General features: G+C 39.4%; 1 protein-coding gene across 3 annotated transcripts in view; it reads left to right on the top strand.

Annotated features, from left to right (window-relative positions):
* The first annotated feature begins 5,456 nt into the window (after window positions 1–5,456).
* Window positions 5,457–27,448, top strand: part of LOC110516275 (zinc finger protein 501) — a 200,752-nt gene continuing 178,760 nt past the window's right edge. Inside the window, exons 1-4 of one of the 3 annotated variants that reach the window (XM_036951225.1) lie at window positions 5,457–5,719; window positions 9,355–9,603; window positions 14,189–14,437; window positions 21,192–22,322. In XM_036951225.1, coding sequence (XP_036807120.1) covers window positions 9,501–9,603; window positions 14,189–14,437; window positions 21,192–21,385 — 546 coding nt within the window. In that variant the 5' untranslated portion in view covers window positions 5,457–5,719; window positions 9,355–9,500 and the 3' untranslated portion in view covers window positions 21,386–22,322. Of the gene's footprint in view, window positions 5,720–9,354; window positions 9,604–14,188; window positions 14,438–21,191; window positions 22,323–27,448 lie in introns of those variants that run through there. The other 2 variants (XM_036951224.1, XM_036951223.1) reach the window with 2 other exon arrangements.

The raw sequence follows: 27,448 nt of genomic DNA, 5'->3' as shown, positions 1-27,448 counted from the left end.
AATGATGTAACATGCCAGGGAGATGTGTATACTGTAGCTAAGAAAGTAATACCAAGTGTATGTTGTGTAGTAAGATGTTAGTAGCCCATGTGCCTCACCCTAATATTTTGGTCTTGTTTCACCTCTTAATCTTGCCTCCTGTTCTGACTTGGTGGTTCACATGAAGCTTATAACATGTTTTTGAGAAATGTAATATTGTACGAATTTTCATTGTCTGCATATATGCCCTTTTATTTATCCTACGGTTCTGACTTGGCGTACAGGGAGAACACTGTAAGAACAGCCCATGTTCTGAATTCTGTCGCTGTACATTTCAAAAGTGCTGAACAAATAGTTATATTGACTACGTCCGTCCTAGCTCGCTCATTAATGTCTTAATCGAAATTACGGATTGCCTCTTATCTGCTTGTCGTCCCCTTATGCCATAGTTTGTACATCTCAAATGTCAGTAGAAACCACATTTGTTTAAGTAAGTCAACCATGTTACTTTAAAAGACAGTAAATGAGGCTGAATGAACTGTTTCGTTGCCAGACATGGTTCCGCTGATAGCCAGGTGTAGCAGTGGTAAATTGTTGGGACTATGCTGTTTGGTCAGCTTTATGTAACAGTTTGTGTTACAATTAATGTATTGTTTAGTAATGTGTTGTGTAGTGGGTTTGCTGGCATGCATCCCACTTTTTAAAAGTTTTTATTTAATCTTTATTTAACTAGTCAAGTCAGTTAAGAACAAATTCTTATATACAATGACGGCCTACCCCGGCAAAACCCAGACGATGCTGGGCCAAATGTGTGCTTCCCTATGGCACTCCCAATCACGGTCAGATGTGATTTAGCATGGCTTCGAACCAGGGACTGTAGTTATGCCTCTTGCACTGAGATGCAGTTCCTTAGACCGCTGCGCCACTCGGGAGCCCATGAAAGGTTTGCTCCCAATGTGAAGCAGGAGTTTGACGGCACAAGCAGGGAGCCCATTCAACAGAGATTTGAGAAATGTGTTGGTACTCTTATCCAGATTTGTTCCTCGCCACAAACCTGTCTCGAAGCTCGACAGACAATTTCTTCATCCTCATTGCTTGGTTTTTGCTCTGACATGCACTGTCAACTGTGGAACCTTATATCGACAGGTGTGATCCTTTTCCAATCATGTCCAATCATTTGAATTTGCCACAGGTGGACTCCAGTCAAGTTGTAGAACCATCTAAAGGATGATCAATGGAAACAGGATGCACTTGAGCTCACTTTGCAAAAATCGCTGAAGTTGGAGACTTTCATCTCCCTCGCCAACTTTAAACATCTGCTATCTGAGCAGCTAACCGATCGCTGCAGCTGTACATAGTCCATCGGTAAATAGACCACCCAATTTAACTACCTCATCCCCATACTGTTTTTTATTTATTTACTTTTCTGCTCATTTGCACACCTGTACATGACCATCTGATCATTTATCACTCCAGTGTTAATCTGCAAAATTGTAATTATTCGCCTACCTCCTCATGCCTTTTGCACACAATGTATATCTTTATTTAAAAAATATATATACTGTGTTATTGACTTGTTTATTGTTTACTCCATGTGTAACTCTGTGTTGTTGTCTGTTCACACTGCTATGCTTTATCTTGGCCAGGTCGCAGTTGTAAATGAGAACTTGTTCTCAACTAGCCTACCTGGTTAGGCTAGTTGGGTGGCGCAGTTAGGCTACCCGGGTGGCGCAGTGGTTAAGGGCGCTGTACTGCAGCGCCAGCTGCACCACAAGAGAGGGAGGGTTTGGCCGGTAGGGAAATCCTTGTCTCATCGCGCACCAGCGACTCCTGTGGCAGGCCGGGCGCAGTGCGCGCTAGCCAAGGTTGCCAGGTGTAGATAGTAGCTACTAAAAACAATTGGCTACCACGAAATTGGGGAGAAAAATAGGTAAAATTCACAAAAAAATAAATGAGGTATAAATTTGCAAAAATGTCTAAAAACCTGTTTTCGGTTTAACATTATGGGGTATTGTGTTTATATTGACGAGGGAAAGATTAATGTAATACATTTTCAAATAAGTAACGTAACAAAATTTGGAAAAAGTAAATGATTATTGCCCTGTATATGATTCAAACTACAGATGTAAGGTTCTGAAGTGGTAAACACAATGGCATAATGGAAAATACATGTCCAATGGTTATCTCTGTATTAGTATTATCCACATTTAAAACAACTAGGTAGAGCAGAGAGGACAGAGCATGTGGCTTTGTAACACACCTAGGTAGAGCAGTGGTTGTCTCTATTAGTATTCTCTCTATATTAGTATTACCAACATTAAAACATCTAGGTAGAGCAGTGGTTATCTCTATTAGTATTATCTCTATATTAGTATTACCAACATTAAAACACCTAGGTAGAGCAGTGGTTGTCTCTATTAGTATTCTCTCTATATTAGTATTACCAACATTAAAACATCTAGGTAGAGCAGTGGTTATCTCTATTAGTATTATCTCTATATTAGTATTACCAACATTAAAACACCTAGGTAGAGCAGTGGTTATCTCTATTAGTATTATCTCTATATTAGTATTACCAACATTAAAACACCTAGGTAGAGCAGTGGTTATCTCTATTAGTATTATCTCTATATTACTATTACCAACATTAAAACACCTAGGTAGAGCAGTGGTTGTCTGTATTAGTATTATCTCTATATTAGTATTACCAACATTAAAACACCTAGGTAGAGCATTGGTTATCTCTATTAGTATTATCTCTATATTACTATTACCAACATTAAAACACCTAGGTAGAGCAGTGGTTGTCTGTATTAGTATTATCTCTATATTAGTATTACCAACATTAAAACACCTAGGTAGAGCAGTGGTTATCTCTATTAGTATTATCTCTATATTAGTATTACCAACATTAAAACACCTAGGTAGAGCAGAGAGGACAGAGCATGTGGCTTTGCAACACACAGGTGTTTCATCTCCACACTGGGATGATTTTACCAGTGCAACGCCACACAGGCCTCATGCCTCTCAGGTAGGAGGGTACCAGAAATAAATGAATAAAAAACACAAAACTAATGAAGGAGCACACAGGGCCACAACACTTCAGGAACACACAGTCACCAACAATATGTCCCTGGCGACAATACTTTCAACTGGCTCAGCTCGCTGTTACAGTACAGCACCACCAAATTCCATTTATTAAGTAACCATCTGTCTTATGGAACCATAATGTAACATATCATTTTGTTTTGAGAGTCCTGGATTATACTTTCTATGTTACATGGAGTCTATGAGACGAGGCTGCTCCTTAACCTACATTATAAACACGCAGATCAAGAGGTGTGTTTTCCCTTCAGCATCTGCATGTGATATAATCTCACCCACCTCACAGCATGAATCTAAAATGGTTAACCTTGGCTGTGAGTGATGGGGAAAAAATCTGACTACGGCAATTACTTGAATAATTCAATGGATGTTTTGTTTACACATTTGATGAGTAATTTGTCTTGTTTAATTAAAAAAAGAAATTGACTTCGCTATGGGGCCGTCAATGGGAATTGGGCCATGATTCAGCTGAACTGCAGTACCGAAAATGCCCTCTGAGCACAGTGGAAAGCATGCGTGTAGACTGGAAGCCTGGCCCCTTGATCCGAGAAGGATATAATTGCAGACCGCAATTAGGGGCGTTCTCTGATATCGGGTGTTTCATGATATCAAGTTTACACCAATTGATGCTCCCCATTGGTCCGTGGCTGTTTCTTTTGCGTTGGGTACAACAGTTGTTGAGAACTGTAGAATTGTAGCTATGCCTAACCTTAACCTTTTTCCTAACCTTAATCTCAGTCTCATAACCACCGTTAACTATCATAACCTGCCACATTCGTTATCCAATCCTGCATGGTAAACAAATCCCTAACCCTAACCCTTTTCCTAACCTTAACCTCAGTCTCCTGACCTCCACTTTAATTATCCTAACCTGTTATGTATGCTTTGTGCCTAGTTAAATAAATATATATATATATATATATATATATATATATATATATATATATATATATATATATATATATATTTGTTTTTTCACCAATAGTCTCCATCAGTTTCATAACACCGAAACTGACCAATTATATCAGGGAACATCCACATCAAGAAACTGTACAGTAGTTCTCCTACTGGGAGGCGCGGGAAATAGATTAAAGAGTGATTGGTGCTGAGGAAGCTATGGCAGTGGATGGCCCGCAGCCTGTTGAGAATCATAATGACGTTTACCAGTTGAAGGATACCGATAGTAAATATGAATTGTTCGTGCGGCTGAAAGGTTTTTGGGAGTTCAGGAATTAACATTGGAAGCATTGCAGGCAGTGGTTAAAAAGTACCCAATTGTCATACTTGAGTTAAAGTAAAGATACTTGAGTCAAGGAAAAGGTGAAAGCCACCCAGTAAAATACTACTTGAGTAAAAGTCTAAAAGTATTTGGTTTGACATATACATAAGTATCAAAGGTAAAAGTATAAATAATTTCGAATTCATTATATTTAGAGAAATAGACAGCACGCTTTTCTTGAAATGTAAATGTTCGGATAGTCAGGGGCACACTCCAACACAGGCATGGCGTGCGTTCCTAAATTCGCTCTGGCTATATACTCCAATTTCAGAGCACTCTGGTCTAAGTGCCAGAGGGCAGAATAATTGATGAAAAAGGAACGCTCAACGTCCCTTGAAAACAGCCGGTGTCAGTAAACGTCGGCAAAAAAAGCGTAATTAAATTGTTGCGTGTAGCACAGTTAACATAAACACAGCCTAACCAGCTCTGCTAAGGCGAGTAAAATGGTCAGACTTCTCTAATTTGTACTGAAAGTAGCTAGCAAGCTAGCCAATGCTAACCAGTTATCTTGGATGCTTGACTGCCGTTGTGAGGTCAGAACGCTTGAATCAACCCTCCTCCTCCGCCAGAGCGTCCAGTGTGGCTCTGAACGCTCCGAGAGCGATACGAACTGACAGTCTGACAACGCTCTGAATTTACGAACGACCAAGCGCACTCTGGCACTCCAGATTGAATTTTTAAGATCACATCCATAATTTACTAACAAAGTATTTGTGTTTAGTGAGTCCAACAGATCAGATGCAGTAGGGATGCGCGAATTGAAAAAATGTCCTGCCCTGCTAATCATTCAAAATCTAACGAGTACTTTTGGGTGTCAGGGAACATGTATGGAGTTGAAAGTACATTATTTTCTTTAGGAATGTAGTGGAGTAAAAGGGGAAGTTGTCAAAAATATCAAAAGTAAAGTACAGATACTCCCAAAACTCCATACATTTTCCCTGACACCCAAAAGTACTTAAAATATTTGTACTTATGTACTTTACATCACTAATTGCAGGGAATACTGTTTAAAGATGTTCCTCCCTACGAGGCCCATGAGACTGTGTAGGGATGTGATTTGAATAGGACTGTGACTGAACGAGTGGAATGTTGTTATTTATCTATTTATGTATTTGGTTTTGATATCGTTGTTCCCCTTCCCCTTTTCCGCAGAGGAAATGTATTTTCTTCTACAGTTTACTAACCTTACAGTAGGTGGCGGCAGAGAGGTTATATTTGTGTAAATGTCAGTATACCAGAGAAGAAGATGACGGTGTTGCATTGTCGAGGTGGGGAACAGGAAGTTCCGGGTCGAAACGACAGAGCTGTGCTGTTGTGTCGATAGTGGTTGTGTCCGTTTCAAATGTATCATTGTAGGTATGTAATAGCATGTTTAAACTTTCTAATGTCGAAAGAATATATAACATGCTAGGTAACAAATCCGTTTCACGCCTGGTAATGGTTTTAATTGTATGTGTTATTTTGGAGTCTAACCGAGTGAGTGAAGAACGTGATTAAAAACTATTTTACAAGTCACATAACTAGACTTTGGGTTTATCTGAGCCTATGTACATATTTTCGTCAAAGTCATTTCATAAAGATTCCATTTATTTAAGTTTTTACATGATCTCGGTTTTGGGTAAAATGTTTATGAGCTGGTAAATAGCCTTGTCCGAACCATCCTGTTCTCGCGAGTGTTTCGTTAATGCAGTGTTTCGTTAATGTAAGCTCGCGAGATCAGTATGGTTCGGACGAGGCTAGTCAAATGGCGTCTTCAACGGTTTCGGTCGTCTTTCTAGGAGTTTGCTCGTGGTGAAATGGCAACATGAGGCTGCGTGATTAAGTGTCAAAATAGAGGGAGGCTAACTGGAGTTATCCTGCACCGTTTGGAGAGAGAGGCCAACTGCATGGATTGGCGTCGATTAATGCGGATGAATCGGAGCACGTATCAAACTCATTCCATGGAGGACCAAGTGTCTGCGTGTTTTCGCTCCACACCTGTACTTGATTAATGAATTAAGCTCACTATTTAGGAACGAACTCCCCTCATCTGATTGTCTAGGTTTTATTTGAAAGGAAAACCTGATGAGATTTGGCCCTCAATAGAATGAGTTTGACACCCCTGAAACGATGGAAATGGAGAGTTTGAGAAGCAACAGCTGTGCTGGAATGCGATCAATGTGGGGGACAGTTCTGATGACATTGAGCTGGAGGATGAGGCCCTAGTATGTGAATGTTCTCTGTAGTGGGAAGACATAGGAAGAACAGAGATAATGATACTGGAAGCAGAGGCGCATGTAGTATAGTAACTACAGGCCCACGGTAGGGAGCTAGAGTGATAATGTTTTATTGTGGAAAGTTGGGATGGTGTTTGAGGTGACCACAGGGCCTCGTTTACACCCTGATTAACCAAGGCCATAAAAAGAGGTGTAGTTAAACTGGGTAAATGAGAACTTGTTCTGAACTAGCCTACCTGGTTAATTAAATAAAGGTGAAATTGAAAGTGGTAGATTGTTAATATCTTGTGCTGGTCAGGTTCAAGGGAAGATTCTTCAAATGGAAAATCATAATGGGACGAAGCTCAGAAGCCATGACCCTGGAGCTGATGCTACATTGAAGGGAGTAATAATCTCTGCGGTCCCAATATCTATGTCCATGGATGATATTGTTAAAGACCATGTGAAGGGGGACAGAGTGGTTGAAGCCTAAAGGTTGATCAGTAGGAAATAGGGTTAAAGAAGTCACAAAGTGCTGTACAGAAACGCAGCCTAAAACAACAAACAGCAAGCAATGCAGGTGTAGAAGCACAGTGGCTAGGAAAAACTCCCTAGAAAGGCCAGAACCTAGGAAGAATCCTTGAGAGGAACCAGGCTATGAGGGGTGGCCAGTCCTCTTCTGGCTGTGCTGGGTGGAGATTATAACAGAACATGGCCAAGATGTTCAAATGTTCATAGATGACCAGCAGGGTCAAATAATAATAATCACAGTGGATGTCGAGGGTGCAACAGGTCAGCACCTCAGGAGTAAATGTCAGTTGGCTTTTCATTGCCAATCATTGAGAGTTTCTCTACCGTTCCTGCTGTCTCTAGAGAGTTGGAAACAGCAGGTCTGGGACAGGTAGCACGTCCGGTGAACAGGTCAGGGTTCCATAGCAGAACAGTTGAAACTGGAGCAGCAACAGTGAATCATCAGTGTTTTTAAATGCCAAAGAATGGGACATGTAGCTGTTGAGTGAAATGATGTGCCAAGTGTGGTGGGGAACATGATTACGGTGAATGTTGGAGCAATGTGACAGTTAAGTGTTGCAATTGTGTGGAGGACAAAGAGCAGCATTTGGTGGATGCCAGGTGCAGAGAGATGCTCAGTGTAATAGAATCTGTCATGATCTATCATATGCAGAGGCTGTAAGACAGACTGGTGGAACTACAGTGCAGACTGATGGAACTTCCATGGCTGGTCCAGTAGTAAGAGGACCTACTGTCAGACTGATGGAGCTTCCATGGCTGGTCCCGTAGTAAGAGGACCAACTGTCAGACTGATGGAGCTTCCATGGCTGGTCCCGTAGTAAGAGGACCTACTGTCAGACTGATGGAGCTTCCATGACTGGTCCCGTAGTAAAAGGATCTACTGTCTGACTGATGGACCTTCCATGGCTGGTCCTGTAGTAAGAGGACCTACTGTCAGACTGATGGAGCTTCCATGGCTGGTCCCGTAGTAAGAGGACCAACTGTCAGACTGATGGAGCTTCCATGGCTGGTCCCGTAGTAAGAGGACCTACTGTCAGACTGATGGAGCTTCCATGACTGGTCCCGTAGTAAGAGGATCTACTGTCAGACTGATGGACCTTCCATGGCTGGTCCTGTAGTAAGAGGACCTACTGTCAGACTGATGGAGCTTCCATGGCTGGTCCTGTAGTAAGAGGACCTACTGTCAGAACTGGTCTTTCTACTAGTCCTGACATGGTTTCGAGGCCTGTTCTTGTGCCCATAAATATGCTGTGACAAAGGATGCTTTAATTGTGAATAATATGTACTTCATAGCTTTCATTTGTAAGGTTATCAACAACTTGGATTGTGTAAAGCAGAAATACCAGGTTTAAAGTTATCTTGTAAACTGCAGCAGAGCTGTTGGGGGTAACAGATGTTACTGTCGGTATGGTTTTTGATAAACTGGATAATCTGGGGGTGGATTGTCTCAGCATGATATAAACCCCAATGTTTGCAAAAACAGAAAGGGATCTATTGATATAGTTTATTGGGGGGTGTGGGAGAGTTTTTTGGGGGAAGGGGAGGGTGTGGTAGAAGTTAGTAGGGATTTCTTGGTTTATTTTCTTAGTACAGAATTAGACAGACATGGACCTTAAAGGTTTGTTTGTGGACCTCCATGATACCATAGGAGGTCTGCATCAACGGACTTCAGTGCAGCTCGTGCCTCATCAGAGAGAGAACATTTCAGTTGCTCTACAGTTTTGAAGCTGAATGTAATGATTATCAGTTCTTTACATGTGTACTAATATTCAGACACATTCAGTTGTTTCTATATTTATCTATAATTCAGGGTTTTCACACTGGGCTTCAAGTAAATAAATATTAGTGGCTGAAAAGTCCTTGAATTTGACTTGCCACTGTACGAACCCTGATAATTCTTAATATGGTGTGAACGGGAAATACAATTGGTTTTTGTGAGTGAAATAATACAGTGAAGACAAGGTTATTCAGGAAAATAGTACATAGTGCTGCCTGAAACATACTGTGATCTTGTACTGTGATCTTGAGTCATTTATGCATTTATGTGAATTTAGGAAATCTACTATAGATTAAGTGCACTTATGTTGTGCAATTTAAAATGTGTACTTTGTGTCTAACATGAATGAATGTTTTGTCAAGGATTATCTACCCGATCTACTGAAATGAGATAATTGAACATGAAAAACAAGAAAATATTTTTACAGAATAAAGTGCCAGAACTGTCAAGAAAATAACTTTTGTGTCCGTTTGTCTTTATTACTACAGACCGACTCAGATTAAGTCTGAGGCCGTTAACATCAACAGTGAGGACAAACCCAGCCTGCCACTCTCCTTCCACAAGGAGTCCAAACCTACAGTCACTGTGTCCTGATTGTGACAGTGGAGCCTAGTTTGCACTGCAGGATCCAGAGATGGCATCAGTGAAGCTGGAAGACTGCAGTCAAACACTGGAGCTGAATGCCAACATTAAAGATGAAGAAGAGGAGGAGAAGATTAGGACAACTGTTAGTCATGGTAAAAGCTGGTTCTATCTAGAAGTTATCTTCATAAATTAGACCTCCATAAGTTAGGACCAGTCTATTGCTAGGTCTAATTCTGTAATTCTAACATCACACATTCCTGAACAACTCAAGACTTCACAGCGAAGCAATTTAAAAAAAAAACTTGTATCGCCTGCCTTTCCCCACACATTGTCTCAAAAACATTGAAAATGTTTAATACCCTCAATCACCAAGTTAGGCATTCCTCATTTCAAAATAGGCCAAGGCATCATCACTGTCAATATTGAATTATAATTCTTCACGTTTTACCAGTGAAATGACCAAGCTGCGTCTGCATGCCAATCGTTTGATCTCAATCAATTTCATGGGAATATGCATTTAAATCTTCTTGAAATACTGTTTGGTTAGCAAATTAGAGTAGATGGTGTTAAATTATTTAGACTTCCTGTATTTAGTTTTAATCAAAGCACATTATGCTTAATCGCTCGCTGTTGAGTTTGGGACGATTCAACAAACCATTCTAAAACCTCCTAAGAAAATAGGTGTTGTTTTTGTTGTAACAGTAATGTTATGCTATAATCTTTGGTGATGTGGACTGCTAATTAATCATTAGGTGATCGTCCAAGACATTGATCTAACTTTACTAAAAAACACCATTGTGGCGGCTCATCGCTCTTGCAGCAATACACACCTGCAGTCTGCTGCACCGAACTAGTGATTGATGCTCACCTAGCCTACTCTTTTGTCTCGTTCAACATTTGGTGATGCAGAAACGAGAGAACATGTTGTTTTCATGAAAATCTGGGAATATTTGGCCAAGGAAACATTTCTGGTTGGTCTCAAGGAATGTCACACAGGGAAACTTTTTAAAACGGGATTGAGAGAAGTAGCAGCTAATGCTCATGTAGAGCCTAACTATTATTATTAACCTTTATTTTACTACGCAACGATTGGAGAAGTGTTGAACATAACCAGTGGACTGTCACATCCTGATGATTTATATCTGATACATATATATTTAATATTTTTATATATCAAGTTGTCGAAACATCTCAATGATGATCAATGGAAACAGGATGCACCTGAGCTCAATTCAAAAGTTTGGGGTCACTTAATCTACCCATGGTGTCCGATTTAAAAAGTGATTTACAGCGAAAGCACAACATGTTAGGTCATAGCCAAGTCAAAAAAAACACAGCCATTTTTCCGTTCCGTTTGTATCATTGTAGGTATGTAATAGCATGTTTAAACTTTCTAATGTCGAAAGAATATATAACATGCTAGGTAACAAATCCGTTTCACGCCTGGTAATGGTTTTAATTGTATGTGTTATTTTGGAGTCTAACCGAGTGAGTGAAGAACGTGATTAAAAACGATTTTACAAGTCACATAACTAGACTTTGGGTTTATCTGAGTGTATGTACATATTTTCGTCAAAGTCATTTCATTAAGATTCCACTTATTTGAGGTCGTTTTTACATGTTCTTGGTTTTGTGTAAAATGTTTATGAGCTGGTAAATAGCCTCGTCCGAACCATCCTGTTCTCGCGAGTTTACATACACTGTTTCGTTAATGTAAGCTCGCGAGATCAGGATGATTCGGACGAGGCAAGTCAAATGGCGGCTTCAACGGTTTCGGTCGTCTTTCTAGGAGTTTGCTCGTGGTGAAATGGCGACATGAGGCTGCGTGATGAAGTGTCAAAATAGAGGGAAGCTAACTGAAGTTATCCTTCACCATTTGGAGAGAGAGGCCAACTGCATGGAATGGCGTCGATTAATGAGGATGAATCGGTGCACGTATCAAACCCATTCCACGGAGGACCAAGTGTCTGCGGGTTTTCGCTCCACCCTTGTACTTGATTAATGAATTAAGGTCACTAATTAGAAAGGAACTCCCCTCATCTGATTGTCTAGGTTTTAATTGAAAGGAAAAAAGGAACACCTGGTGAGAATTGGCCCTCAATGGAATGAGTTTTGCACCAATGAAACAATGGAAATGGAGAGTTTGAGAAGCAACAGCTGTGTTGGAATGCGATCAATGTGGGGGACAGTTGTGATGATATGGAGCGGGAGGATGAGGGCCTAGTATGTGAATGGTCTGTAGTGGGAAGACATAGGAAGAACCGAGATAATGATACTGGAAGCAGGGGCGCATGTAGTATAGTAACTAGAGGCCCAAGGTAGGGAGCTAGAGTAATAATGTGGAAAGTTGGGATGGTGTTTGAGGAGACCACAGGGCCTCATTTACACCCTGATTAACCAAGGCCATAAAAAGAGGTGAAGTTAAACTGGGATGCAGCTGTGTAAATGAGAACTTGTTCTGAACTAGCCTACCTGGTTAAATAAAGGTGAAATAAAATATTGAAAATGGTAGATTGTTAATATCTTGTGCTGGTCAGGTTCAGCAAGGGAAGATTCTTCAAATGGGAAATCATAATGGGACGAAGCTCAGAAGCCATGACCCTGGAGTTTATGCTAAATTGAAGGGAGTAAAAATCTCTGCGGTCCCAATATCTATGTCCATGGATGATATTGTTAAAGACCATGTGATGGGAGACAGTGGTTGAAGCCTAAAGGTTGATCAGTAGGAAATAGGGTTAAAGAAGTCACAAAGTGCTGTACAGAAACGCAGCCTAAAACCCCAAACAGGAAGCAATGCAGGTGTTGAAGCACAGTGGCTAGGAAAAACTACCTAGAAAGGCCAGAACCAAGGAAGAAACCTAGAGAGGATCCAGGCTTTGAGGGGTGGCCAGTCCTCTTCTGGCTGTGCTGGATGGAGATATTCATAGATTACCAGCAGGGTCAAATAATAATGGTGGTTGTCGAGGGTGCAACAGGTCAGCACCTCAGGAGTAAATGTCAGTTGGCTTTTCATTGCCGATCATTGAGAGTTTCTCTTCTGCTCCTGCTGTCTCTAGAGAGTTGGAAACAGCAGGTCTGGGACCGGTAGCACGTCCAAACAGGTCAGGGTTCCATGACAGCAGGCAGAACAGTTGAAACTGGATCAGCAACGGTGAATCATCACAGTATATTTAAATGCCAAAGAATTGGACATGTAGCTGTTGAGTGAAAAGATGTGCCAAGTGTGGTGGGGAACTTGATTACGCTGAATGTTGGAGCAATGTGACAGTTAAGTGTTGCAATTGTGTGGAGGACAAAGAGCAGCATTTGGTGGATGCCAGGTGCAGAGAGATGCTCAGAGATATAGAATCTGTCTTGATGTATCATATGCAGAGGCTGTAAGACAGACTGGTGGAACTACAGTGCAGACTGATGGAGCTTCCATGGCTGGTCCCGTAGTAAGAGGACCCACTGTCAGACTGATAGAGCTTCCATGGCTGGTCCCGTGGTAAGAGGACCTACTGTCAGACTGATGGAGCTTCCATGGCTGGTCCTGTAGTAAGAGGACCTACTGTCAGACTGATGGAGCTTCCATGGCTGGTCCCGTAGTAAGAGGACCTACTGTCAGACTGATGGAGCTTCCATGGCTGGTCCCGTAGTAAGAGGACCTACTGTCAGAACTGGTCTTTCTACTAGTCCTGACATGGTTTCGAGGCCTGTTCATCTTGTGCCCATAAATATGCTGTGACAAAGGATACTTTAATATTGAATAAAATGTACTTCATAGCATTCATTGGTGAGGTTATCAGCAACTTGGATTGTGTAAAGCAGAAATACCAGGTTTAAAGTTATCTTGTAAACTGCAGCAGAGTTGTTGGGGGTAACAGATGTTACTGTCGGTATGGTTTTTGATAAACTGGATAACCTGGGGGTGGATTGTCTCAGCATGATAAAAACCCCAATGTTTGCAAACACAGAAAGCGATCTATTGATATAGTTTATTGGGGGGTGTGGAAGGGTTTTTGGGGAAGGGGAGGGTGTGGTAGAAGTTAGTAGGGATTTCTTGTTTTATTTTCTTAGTACTGAATTAGACAGACATGGACCTTAAAGGTTTGTTTGTGGACCTCCATGATACCATAGGAGGTCTGCATCAACGGACTTCAGTGCAGGTAGTGCCTCATCAGAGAGAAAACATTTCAGTTGCTCTACAGTTCTGAAGCTGAATGTAATGATTATCAGTTCTTTACATATGTACTATTATTCAGACACATTCAGTTGTTTCTATATTTATCTATAATTCAGGGTTTTCACATGGGGCTTCAAGTAAATAAATATTAGTGCTTGAAAGTCTTTGAATTTGACTTGCCACTGTACGACCCCTGATAATTCTTAATATGGTGTGAATGGGAAATACATTTGGTTTTTGTGAGTGAAATAATACAGTGAAGACAAGGTTATTCATAAAATAGTACATAGTGCTGCCTGAAACATACTGTGATCTTGTACTAAATGGTTGTTGAGTCATTTATGCATTTATGTGAATTTAGAAAATCTACTATAGATTAAGTGCACTTATGTTGTGCAATTTAAAATGTGTACTTTGTGTCTAATGTGAATTAATGTTTTGTCAGGGATTATCTACCTGATCTACTGAAATTAGATAATTGAACAAGATAAACAAGAAAATATTTTTATAGAATAAAGTGCCAGAACTGTCAAGAAAATAACTTTTGTGTCCGTTTGTCTTTATTACTACAGACCGACTCAGATTAAGTCTGAGGCCGGTAACATCAACAGTGAGGACAAACCAATCCTGTCACTCTCCTTCCACACTGAGTCCAAACCTACAGTCACTGGGTCCTGATTGTGACAGTGGAGCCCAGTTTGCTCTGCAGGATCCAGAGATGACATCAGTGAAGCTGGAAGACTGCAGTCAAACACTGAAGCTGAATGTCATCATTAAAGATGAAGAAGAGGAGGAGGAGATTGGTACATCTGTTAGTCATGGTAAGAGCTGGTTCTATAAGTTAACTTCATAAATTAGACCTCCATAAGTTATGACCAGTCTATTGCTAGGTTGAATTCTGTAATTCTGACATCACGCATCCCTGAACAACTCAAGACTTCACAGTGAAGCAAAAACAATTTAAACTTGTAACTCCTGTCTTTGCCCACACATTGTCTCAAGAACGTTGAAAATGTTTAATACCCTCAATCACCAAGTTAGGCATACCTAATTTCAAAATAGGCCAAGGCATCATGACTGTCAATATTGAATTATAATTCTTCACGTTTTACCAGTGAAATGACCAAGCTGCGTCTGCATGCCAATCGTTTGATCTCAATCAGTTTCATGGGAATATGCATTTAAATCTTCTTGAATTACTGTTTGGTGAGCAAATTAGAGCAGATGGTGTTAAATTATTTTGACTTCCTGTATTTTGTTTTAATCAAAGCACATTCTGCCTAATGGCGCGCTGTTGAGTTTGGGACGATTCAGCAAACCATCCTAAAATCTCGTAAGAAATTAGTTTTTTGTTGTAACAGTAATGTTGTGCTATAATATTTGGTGATGTGGACTACTAATTAATCATTAGGTGATCGTCCAAGACATTGATCTGACTTTACTAAACAAACACCATTGTGGCAGCTCATCGCTCTTGCAAGCGCTACACCCCTGCAGTCTGCTGCACCAAACTAGCGATTGATGCTCACCTAGCCTACTCTTTTGTCTCGTTCAACATTTGGTGATGCAGAAATGAGAGAACATGTTGTTTTTATGACAATCTGGGAATATTTGGCCAAGGAAACATTTCTGGTTGGTCTCAAGGAATGTCACACAGGGAGACTTTTTAAAACGGGATTGAGAGAAGTAGCAGCTAATGCTCATGGAGAGCCTAACTCTTATTATTAACCTTTATTTTACTAGGCAACGATTGGAGAAGTGTTGAACATAACCAGTGGACTGTCACATCCTGATGATTTATATCTGATACATATATATTTAATATTTTTATATATCAAGTTGTCGAAACATCTCAATGATGATCAATGGAAACAGGATGCACCTGAGCTCAATTCAAAAGTTTGGGGTCACTTAATCTACCCATGGTGTCCGATTTAAAAAGTGATTTACAGCGAAAGCACAACATGTTAGGTCATAGCCAAGTCAAAAAAACACAGCCATTTTTCCGTTCCGTTTGTATCATTGTAGGTATGTAATAGCATGTTTAAACTTTCTAATGTCGAAAGAATATATAACATGCTAGGTAACAAATCCGTTTCACGCCTGGTAATGGTTTTAATTGTATGTGTTATTTTGGAGTCTAACCGAGTGAGTGAAGAACGTGATTAAAAACTATTTTACAAGTCACATAACTAGACTTTGGGTTTATCTGAGTGTATGTACATATTTTCGTCAAAGTCATTTCATTAAGATTCCACTTATTTGAGGTCGTTTTTACATGTTCTCTAACTCTGTCGGGAGCAAGTGTCATGAGACCGAGGCTCTCTGCCAGACCACTTTCTCAAAGAGCTCTCATGAGCCCCTCCTTTATAGTAGAATCCTCAAACCAGTTTCTAAGGACGGTGACATCTAGTGGAAGCCCTAGGAAGTGCAACGTCATCCATATCTCACTGTGAATTCAATAGGCACTGTTTTGAAAATCTATTTCTCACTTCCTGTTTGGATTTCTTCTCAGGTTTTTGCCTGCCATATGAGTTCTGTTATACTCACATACATCATTCAAACAGTTTTAGAAACTTCAGAGTGTTTTCTATCCAATACTAATAATAATATGCATATATTAGCATCTGGTGTATTGAGTTTGGGACAGTTTTCAACTGTGCTAACATAATTGCAAAAGTGTTTTCTAATGATAAACTTGGATTAGCTAACACAACATGCCATTGGATCACAGGAGTGATGGTTGCTGATAATGGGCCTCTGTACACCTTTGTAGATATTCCATAAAATATCTGCCGTTTCCAGCTACAATAGTCATTTACAACAATAACAATGTCGACACTGTATTTCTGATCAATTTGATGTTATTTTAATGGACAATCAATGTGCTTTTCTTTCAAAACAAGGACATTTCTACGTGACCCCAGACGTTTGAACAGTAGTGGATATTTAATATTTTGTATATATCAAGTTGTAGAAACATCTCAAGGATGATCATTGGAAACAGGAAGCATCTGAACTCAATTTTGAGTCTCTTGTTTTTCTGTTTTTTTTGTTTTTTTTAAATAAATTTGCAAAAATCTCTAAACCTGTTTTAGCTTTGTAATTATGAGGGTGTGTAGATTGCTGAGGATATTTTTGTATTTAATTATAGAATTAGGCTGTAATATAGCAATGTGGAAAAGTCAAGGGGTCTGAATACTTTCCAAGGGCACTGTCAGACCCCTTCCCATTTCTCCCATTTTGGTATATTACAGCCTTCTTCTAAAATTAATTACATGTTTTTCCCCGTCAATCTACACACAACATCCCATAATGACATCACAATACCCCATAATGACATCACAATACCCCATAATGACATCACAATACCCCATAATGACAAAGCCAAAACAGGTTTTTAGAAATTCTTGCAAATCTAAAAATAAATTAAATTGCTTATTTATGTTTTTAAGTTTTCAGACCCTTTGCTATGAGATGATCCTTGAGATGTTTCTACAACTTGATTGGAGTCCACCTGTGGTAAATGCAATTGATTGGACTTGATTTGGACAGGCACACACCTGTCTATGTCAGGTCCCACATTTGACAGTGCATGTCAGAGTAAAAACCAAGCCATGAGGTCGATGGATTTGTCTGTAGAGCTCCGAGACAGGATTATGTCGGCACAGATCTGGGGACCGGTACCAACACATTTCTGCATTATTAAATGTCCCCAAGAACACAGAGGCCTCAGGGTGAAATATCTTAGTCATTACTTTAAACACACAAATTCTACTATCACCCTTGTGATGTTGAGTGGAGGATGGTATAGCTCATCATTTTCACGACTTTTGCCTCTTATTAGTGTTTGACTCCTACCCAGTTTTAGAATAGTTTGATTCCCCTTCCCATACAGCCTACTGAAATGAATACATACACTACCGTTGAAACATTTAGGGTCATTTAGAAATGTCCTTGTTTTTTTTGTCCATTAAAATAACATCAAATTGACCATTAATACAGTGTAGACGCTGTTAATGTTGTAAATGACTTGTAGCTGGAAACGGATGATTTAAAAAAATGGAGTATCTACATAGGTGTACAGAGGCCCATTATCAGCAACTATCACTCCTGTGTTCCAATGGCATGTTGTGTTAGCTAATCCAAGTTTATCATTTTAAAAGGCTAATTGATCATTACAAAACCCTTTTGCAATTATGTTAGCACAGCTGAAAACTGTGGTGCGGATTAAAGAAGCAATAATAACATTCCTTTTTTAGACTAGTTGAGTATCTGGGTCATTTGTCGGTTCGATTACAGGCTCAAAATGGCCAGAAACAAAGACCTTTCTTCTGAAAGTCGTCAGTCTATTCTTGTTCTGAGAAATGAAGGCTATTCCATGTGAGAAATTTCCAAGAAACTGAAGATCTCGTGCAGTTCTGTGTACTACTCCCTTCACAGAACAGTGCAAACTGGCTCTAACCAGAATAGAAAGAGGAGTGGGAGGCCCCTGTGCACAACTGGGCAAGAGGACAAGTATTTTAGAGTGTCTAGTTTGAGAAACAGACGTCTCACAAGTCCTCAACTGGCAGCTTCATTAAATAGTACCCGCAAAACACCAGTCTCAATGTCAACAGTGAAGAGGCGACTCCGGGATGCTGGCCTTCTAGGCACTATTCTGGTTAGAGACTGTTTGCATTGTTCTGTTAAGAGAGTAGTACACAGCGTTGTACGAGATCTTCAGCCGTTTCCAGCTACAATAGTCATTTACAACATTAACAATGTCTACACTGTATTTCTGATCACTTTGACATTATTTGATTGGACAAAAAATGTGCTATTCTTTCAAAAACATGGACATTTGTAACTTTAGAATTTATTCATTTATTTCACCACTAATGGTAGTGTATTTAAAAAATATAACTTTATTTAACTTTCTTAGCATACTGGTTGTTGTCCGGAATTTCCGATGATTGACGTGCCCAAAGTAAACTGCCCAGAAGCTAAGATATGAATATACTTGATAGCATTGGATAGAAAACACTCTGAAGTTTCTAAAACTGTAAAAATGATGTCTGTGGGTATAACAGAACTGATATGACAGGCGAAAACCTTGAGGTCACAGATTTTTTCAATGCTTGCCTATGGGATATTCAAATTGTTGGACCCAGATTGCAGTTCCTTTGGCTTCCACTAGATGTCAACAGTCTTTAGAAAGGGTTTCATGCTTGTTTTTTGAAAAATGAACAAGTATTTGTAGTTTTTCCAAGATGTCCCCCATTAGAAAAGTAGTCATGTTGCGCGCATCAACGAGAGTGCGCTCTTCGTTATTTATCTTTGCTATTGAACACACTATTCTCCGTCTTAAATATTATTGTTTATTTACATATTAGAATACCTGAGGATTAATTGGAAACTTCGTTTGACTTTTTTGGACGATCTTTACCGGTAACCTTTAAGATTCGTTTGTGTGCATGTTGAACGAGTGACCTACTGAATCAAGCGCGCCATCTAAACTGATATTTTTGGGATATAATGAAGGATATTATCGAACAAAACAACCATTCATTGTGTAGCTGGGACCCTTGGGATTGCAATCAGAGGAAGATCTTCAAAGGTAAGTGATTTATTTAATTGCTGTCTGATTTTGTGACGCCTGTGCTGGTTGAAAAAGTATTTTGACGTGGGGAGCTGTCCTCAGATAATCGCATGGTATGCTTTCTCCGTAAAGCCTTTTTCAAATCTGACAACGCAGTTGGATTAACAAGAAGCTTTTAAATTATGTAAGACACTTCTATTTTCATGAATGTTTAATATTACGATTTTTGTATTCTGCAATTTCACCCGATGTTGTCATTGGTGTCCCGCAAGCGTTTGGACATGCGCCCAAACAGGTTAACTAGGCAGGTCAGTTAGGAACAAATTCTTATTTTCAATGACGGCCTAGGAACAGTGGGTTAACTGCCTTATTCAGGGGAAGAACAACAGATTTTTACCTTGTCAGCTCAGGGATTTGCTCTAACCACTAGGCTACCTGTCACCCGGTATGGCCAGAAGAGGACTGGTCACCACTCTGAGCCTGGTTCCTCTCTAGGTTTCTTCCTAGGTTCCTGCTTTCTAGAGAGATGTTTGTGGCCACTGTGCATCTACATCTGCATTGCTTGCTCTTTGGGGATTTTAGGCTGGGTTTCCATTAAGCACTTTGACAACTACTGATGTAAAAAGGGCTTCATAAAATACATTTGATTGACATGTATATCACACCAACTGACTGGTTCTTCTGATGTTGTTCACACAGGAGACCATGTTGAGACATTCTCCACATCCATAGAGCAAGAGCAGGAAGATCAGAGAGCCAAGAGGTCTCATCACTGCCCACATTGTGAAGAGATTTTCCCAATTCTATCAAAGCTAAAAATACACCTACAAATACACACAGGAGAGAAGCCTTACTCCTGCTCTGACTGTGGAAAATGCTTCAAAACATCAAATGAGCTAAAAGTTCATCAGAGAACACACACAGGAGAGAAGCCTTACTCCTGCTCTGACTGTGGAAAATGCTTCAAAACATCAAATATGTTAAAGGTTCATCAGAGAACACACACAGGAGTGAAGCCTTTCTTCTGCCCTGACTGTGGAACTAGTTTCTCTCAACTGTCCCACTTAAAAGCACATGAACGTATACATACAGGAGAGAAGCCATACTCCTGCTCTGACTGTGGGAAATGTTTTAAAACATCAAATGTGCTAAAAGTTCATCAGAGAACACACACAGGAGAGAAGCCTTTCTTCTGCCCTGACTGTGGAACTAGTTTCTCTCAACTGTCCCACTTAAAAGCACATGAACGTATACATACAGGTGAAAAGCCTTACATCTGCTCTGACTGTGGGGCGAGTTTCTCTCTTCTGGGCACCTTAAAAACACACCAACGTATACACACAGGAGAGAAGCCTTACTCCTGCTCTGACTGTGGAAAATGCTTCACAACGTCAACTGATCTAAAAGTTCACCAGAGAACACACACAGGAGAGAAGCCTTACGTCTGCTCTGACTGTGGAACTAGTTTCTCGCAACTTTCCAACTTAAGATCACATGAACGTATACACACAGGAGAGAAGCCTTACTCCTGCTCTGTGGAAGGGTGGACGTGTAACTCAAACTTCTAGCCAAAGGCTGCTGTGTTTAGAATCTCATCAAGGTTAACTGTAGTATTTTAGCTAATTAGCAACTTTGCAACTACTTACTACTTTTTAGCTATTACTTAGCATGTTAGCTTAGCATGCAACTACTTAGTATGGTAGCTTACCTTTCCCCTAAAACCATTTAACCCCTCACCCCTAACCTAGCTAACATTCCAACAACAAATTGGAATTTGTAACATATCATACATATTACAAGTTCGTAACATATTGTATGAATAGCAATGCGTAAAATAACGTAAGAATTGTAATTCTTAACATACGATACTTCCTACAAGTCGTATTATACTGAACAACAATCTAAATGTAACAAGTTCGAAGATTTATGGTTCGTATAAGGAAATCAGTCATTTTAAATAAACAATGTCCTAATCTATATATATCACATGACAGGGCAGGGGCTCAGCCATGGCTGGGACTTGGGAGGGCATCGGCCCACTTGGGAGCCAGGCCCAGCCAATCAGCATGAGTTTTTCCCCACAAAACGTCTTGATTACAGACAGAAATACTGCTCACCCCCCTCCCAGACAATCCTGCAGGTGAAGATGTCCTGGGCTGCCGTGGTTACATGTGATCTGCAGTTGTGAGGCCGGATGGATGTACTGACAAATTCTCTAAAAGGACGTTAGAGGTGACTTATGGTAGAGATATAAATATTGAAATCTCTCCTGCAGTCATCATGACAATTGCACATTCCCCGAACTTGAGATATCTGACATTGTGTTGTGTGGCCTTTTATTGTCCCCCAGCATAAGGTGCAGTTGTGTAATGATAATGCTGTTATCAGCATCTTGATATGCCACACCTGTCAGGTGGATGGATTATCTTGACAAAGGCTGAAATGCTCACTTACAGGGATAGTAACAAAGTTGTGCACAACATTTGAGAGAAATTAGCTTTTTCTGCACATGGAACATTGCTGGAATGTTTTATTTCAGCTCATGAAACCAACACTTTACATGTTTAGTGTATATTTTAGTTCAGTTTTTATATTGGTAGTCCAATTTAATGTAACCTAACATACTAAATGGAGTGGCACGGATGTTTTTGTAATACATAATATGTTTTGCTCTGAGACCAGGTTGTCCCTCTGCAGTATTTTGCAAATAATTAAAAAAAATGTGTTGAACCTTTATTTAACTAGGCAAGTCAGTTAAGAATAAATTCTTATTTACAATGATGGCTTAGGAACAGCCTTGTTCAGAGGCAGAACAACAGATTTTTACCTTGTCAGCTCGGGGATTCGATCTAGTAACCTTTTGGTTACTGGCCCAATGCTCTAACCACTAGGCTACCTTCCGCCCCTAACATGTATCAGATAGAGATGATCACTTTTCACCATTAGTTTGGGGGGATTATTTTACAACTTTTTTTAATGATACACAGTTTATGAAATGAATACGTGTGTTTATTAATTGTCTTTAAAACTAGATGAGTTATTTTAGTTACTGATCATGAATGTGTTTGGATAATTGAAGCAAACTTTATTGATCTGCCAATGAAAAATAAAGTTACATGAATATGTACTGGTCAACCTCTTCTTCTCTTTAGTATTCAGTTCTTCATATTAGATCTGACAGTATGAATGGTTCTTATGGGCTGAGTGCCTGGAGTGTTTTTGTATGACTACAGTCAGGAGTTCTCTCTGACCCTGTGACGTCACCAGCACATTAAGCACATTCATCTTGAGATAGCCAGGTGAGACAACCACATATCACAGTAAACACATTTCTCCTCAATTAGTCAGTGTCACATTATTATTGTTATGATTTGTATTATTATTATTTGTATTTTTGGGGGGGGAGGGGACTCTTTAAAGACTTAGGTGTTTCAGACCATTTCGGGCAGTTGGGCAGAGACTCTGCTTCACTGACATCAGAGGGATAAAGTGTGAAAAAAATGATCTGTTTGCAAACAATGTAAAAATGTATAATTGAGTTATTAATAAAGCCGCATTCAAAAATGGTCTCTTTCTTGTTTTCTTGAGTAAGGCAGCTCCAAAATGCAGGTCTTTCAGCCTAGCTCATTGTCTTCTGTGGAGGTGGGGCAAGCCAGCAGAAAATAGAGCGTTTGTGCCGCTATTGGCTCAGTGTTCTGTCATTCATGTGGACAATTCGTCACTACCAAGTCTAAGCGTAGAACTTGAAAATTCAAGCCCCTTGGGTGCTGCCATAGAGTTACATTATAAGTGCCCATCCAAGAAGGCTCAAGGTCATTGTCCACAGATAAAATAACTTCAAATCATGTGATATCTACAGTCGCATTGATTGGACTGATCATGTCAACATCATACTTTCAAAATCTGAGCTAGCAGTCATCATCATGAATCAAGTCGACAATCTACTGGCAAATCCTTTTTAATCTTTGTCATATGAAGAGAAATAATGAGAAATTATAGAGAAAACCTATCAGTGCTCATCGGCCATTGGACATAAACATTACATAACAAATAGCAAATTCAACAATGAGTGGTTTGGAAGGAATCAGTGGCTAACTGCAAGCATTGCAAAGCAATAATTAGCCTGCTATTCAGTGGAGTGGCTGTGTGGTCCCAAGTCTAAGATTAAGGGGCTCTTTTCCTAGTTTAAAATTGTAAACATTCAACATTGGCCATGCTGTCGATGAAGCTTGATTTGTGCCGTGTTCAAAACAACTTTACTCTGTACTTCAAAATCTGACTGGAGTGAGTTCAGTACAACTGGGAACTCAGGGGAAAAACAAGCTACGACTGAGAAAACGTTTTGAACTCATCCAACTCGGAATTGTAAATTGGGAACTTTTTCTTAGCTATGACCTTAAGATCACTGACGTCATCATTTTTCCCCCTGAGTTCCCAGTTGTATTGAAGCACCACAAATCCAGAGAATGCCAGACTTTGATGACAAAATATGCCCATGAAGAACTGCCGCGCCACCTTCCTGTTCAAGTGATCACAGCACAACAAGGTGAGTCCAAAAATGTCTTGTATGCTTCTGCATAAATTATGTAATATACCAGGGAGATGTGTATACTGTAGCTAAGAAAGTAATACTAAGTGTATGTTGTGTAGTAAGATGTTAGTAACCCATGTGCCTCACCCTAATAATTTGGTCTATTTTCACCTCTTCATTTTGCACACTGTTCTGACTTGGTGGTTCACATGTAGCCTATAACATGTTTTAGAGTCATCATTGAATATTGTAAGGGTTTTCATTGTCTGCTTATATGCCCCTTTATTTATCCTACGGTTCTGACTTGGTGTACAGGGAGAACACTGTAAGAACAGCCCATTTTCTGAATTCTGTTGCTGTACATTTCAAAAGTGCTGAACAAATAGTTATATTGACTACGTCCGTCCTAGCTCGCTCATTAATGTCTTAATCGAAATTACGGATTGCCTCTTATCTGCTTGTCGTCCCCTTATGCCATAGTTTGTACATCTCAATTGTCAGTAGAAACCACATTTGTTTAAGCAAGTCAGCCATGTTACTTTAAAAAACAGTAAATGAGGCTGAATGAACTTTTGTTGCCAGACAAGGCTCCGCTGATAGCCAGGTGTAGTAGTGGTAAATTGTTGGGACTATGCTGTTCAATCAGCTTTATGTAAGAGTTTGTGGGCACCTTTTCTCACCGTTTTTGTGCAATTAATGTATTGTTTAGTAATGTGTTGTGTAGTGGATTTGAATCCCACTTTTTTAGTTCATCTTTATTTGACTGGTCAAGTCAGTTTAAGAACAAACAAGGAGCTCATCAAAAGCAGAGGAAGGGAGTTTAAAGGGACCAAATTCGGTCTCAATGACCAATTTCTAAGGGAAATCAACAAACGTCGTAAGAGACTGTATCCGGTACAAAGACAACAAAGGAAGGATGGTAGGCGTGGCTTTATCAATGTGGACAAACTCTTTATAGATGGACAGCTATTCCCAGACAGCTCCATAACACCATGGCAGTACTAAACTCTAAAGGGACTTCAGGCTACGAGAAAAAAATAGAAGGTATGGGAACTGTAACATTTTCTGAACATTATGAAGTGGATATGAACACACACATACGGACTTATACAAACACACACACACACACCTGATCTCGCTCTCCTCTCTCTCTTTTCTCATCTCTTCTCTCCCTTTCTCTCTATTGTTAACTGTTTTATAATTTAATGTGTTTATTGTTTGTCTATATTTTATGTATTTGTCTACAACTTTATATATGTTTACAACAAGCAAGGGGAAGTTATCAGAATAGGGGCATTGGGGAATAATAACATATTGTATGGAATACATTTGTACTGTAGTGGAGTCGTCTCTAGAGTAATGCAAGGTCTCTTTCATGATCATGTGAAACGTCAGTTGCTGTGGAAATGCTGGGATATGTGTTTCAATTATGTTAAAGGTAATTATGATGCAACTATGATGGTGATACGATATGGATTACAATTATCACCATGAATATCAAGGCAATACACACATAGACACCCAACTATGCAAATTGGCAGAGTTATTATTTATTTGGACATCACAGATTATGGTCTTACTCTTATACAGACATCGTACACACTCTCACTATATCCCATCCAATATCGTACACATCAACCTACTCAGATTTGCCACCCACATAATATCTTGTCTCAATTTTCTAACATCTGTGGCATTGGCTCACAGGCAAGGGAATAAAACACATATTGATAGAACCTATTTCTTGAATTCTAAATATCAGACATTTGAAAGCTCTAGTTTTGACCTTCATAATACCTCTGATGGCAGTAACTTTACAAGCACTAATTATGGTAAATTATGACTGAGAATAGTATCTAGTTACGGTAAGGGGTGAAATAAGTATAGCCAGTTATAATTGTAATGGTTTAGCAGATTATAAAAAAAGATCAGTCTTTACATGGCTAAAAGAAAAGGAATATGACATCTACTGTTTACAGGAAACTCACTCTGCATCCTGAGATGAAGCTGCGTTGAAGGGAATGGGGAAAGGGTGTGATGATATTATTTAACAATCATTTCCATCTGAATGTGCAAATAGTCAGGAATGATTCGCAAGGAAGGTGGATCCTTTTGAATATGAAAGTGGACAAAGAAGAGATTTGGCTCATTAATTTATATGGTCCCCATTAGGATGATCCACACTTCTTTGAAAACATTTATACCAATTTATTGAACTTATAGGCAACAAATGATCTAATCATTATGGTAGGAGACTATAACAGTGTTAAGTACCTCAATGGACCGTAAAGCTAATCACTCTACAACCTCTTGTCACCGTGCCCTTAAGGAAATCAAAAATATTATGGACACATTAGAAATAGTGGATATTTGGAGACTAAAAAACCCCGACCTAGTGAGACATACATGGAGGACACTTAATCAAGCTAGTCGTCTTGACTACTTTCTTGTCTCTTTCTCTCTTGCATCAAAGGTTATAAAAGTTTTAATAGGAGACAGAATGCGATCGGATCATCATCTAATTGGCCTTCACATAACTCTTATAGATTTTCCACGTGGACGTGGATATTGGCAATTTAATCACAGTTTACTGGAGGACAACTTATTTTTAACTAAGACAAAATAATTTATAACTGATTTTTTTCTAGTATAATATAGGTTCAGGAAATCCCCTTATTGTTTGGTATATTTAAATGTGTCACGATCGTCGTATGAAGCAGACCAAAGCGCAGCGTGGTATGTGTTCATGATGATTTTTTAATTAAAGAAAGCACTGGACACTGAATACAAACTATACAAAACAATAAACGAATGTGACGCTATAATGAGCACTGTGCTGACACAAGCAACTAACATAGACAATCACCCACAACCCACAATGACAAAACAGGCTACCTAAATATGGCTCCCAATCAGAGACAATGACTAACACCTGCCTCTGATTGAGAACCATATCAGGCCAAACACAGAAACAGACAAACTAGACATCCAACATAGAATGCCCACTCAGATCACACCCTGACCAAACAAAACATAGAAACATACAAAGCAAACTATGGTCAGAGTTTGACAAAATGTACCTTCAGGGGTCATTCAATTCAATATTCATCAATAATAAAAAAGCAGTTTCTGGCTAAAGAGCCAAGACTAACAAGGGAAATCCATGACCTAATAGTACAGGTAGATAGTAATACAAATGATACTACAGAGATACAAAATAAGTTGGAGGAAAAACAAAAAGAACTTGAGGAACTTATTCAAGAACAATCTAATGTAATCTATTGCAAAAATAAAGCAAACTGGATGGAATATAGAGAAAAATGCACAGAATTCTTCCTGAATCTCCAATACAGGAACGCTAACAAAAATGATTTGCAGAAACTCGTTACTGAAGACGGTGTCATCTATGATTCTCTGAATGATATTTTAAAAGAGGAAGATAATTATTTTAGGCAGATGTTCTCTTTTCCATCTCATCCTTTCCCACTGAATGAAGATTATGGTAAGGAATTATTTTCAAATAATACACTGCTCAAAAAAAAATTAAGGGAACACTTAAACAACACAATGTAACTCCAAGTCAATCACACTTCTGTGAAATCAAACTGTCCACTTAGGAAGCAACACTGATTGACAATAAATGTCACATGCTGTTGTGCAAATGGAATAGACAACAGGTGGAAATTACAGGCAATTAGCAAGACACCCCCAATAAAGTAG

Source organism: Oncorhynchus mykiss, chromosome 18, assembly GCF_013265735.2.
Source record: "Oncorhynchus mykiss isolate Arlee chromosome 18, USDA_OmykA_1.1, whole genome shotgun sequence".
Classification (NCBI taxonomy): Eukaryota; Metazoa; Chordata; class Actinopteri; order Salmoniformes; family Salmonidae; genus Oncorhynchus; species Oncorhynchus mykiss.
This window is presented reverse-complemented; position numbering and strand designations above follow the sequence as displayed.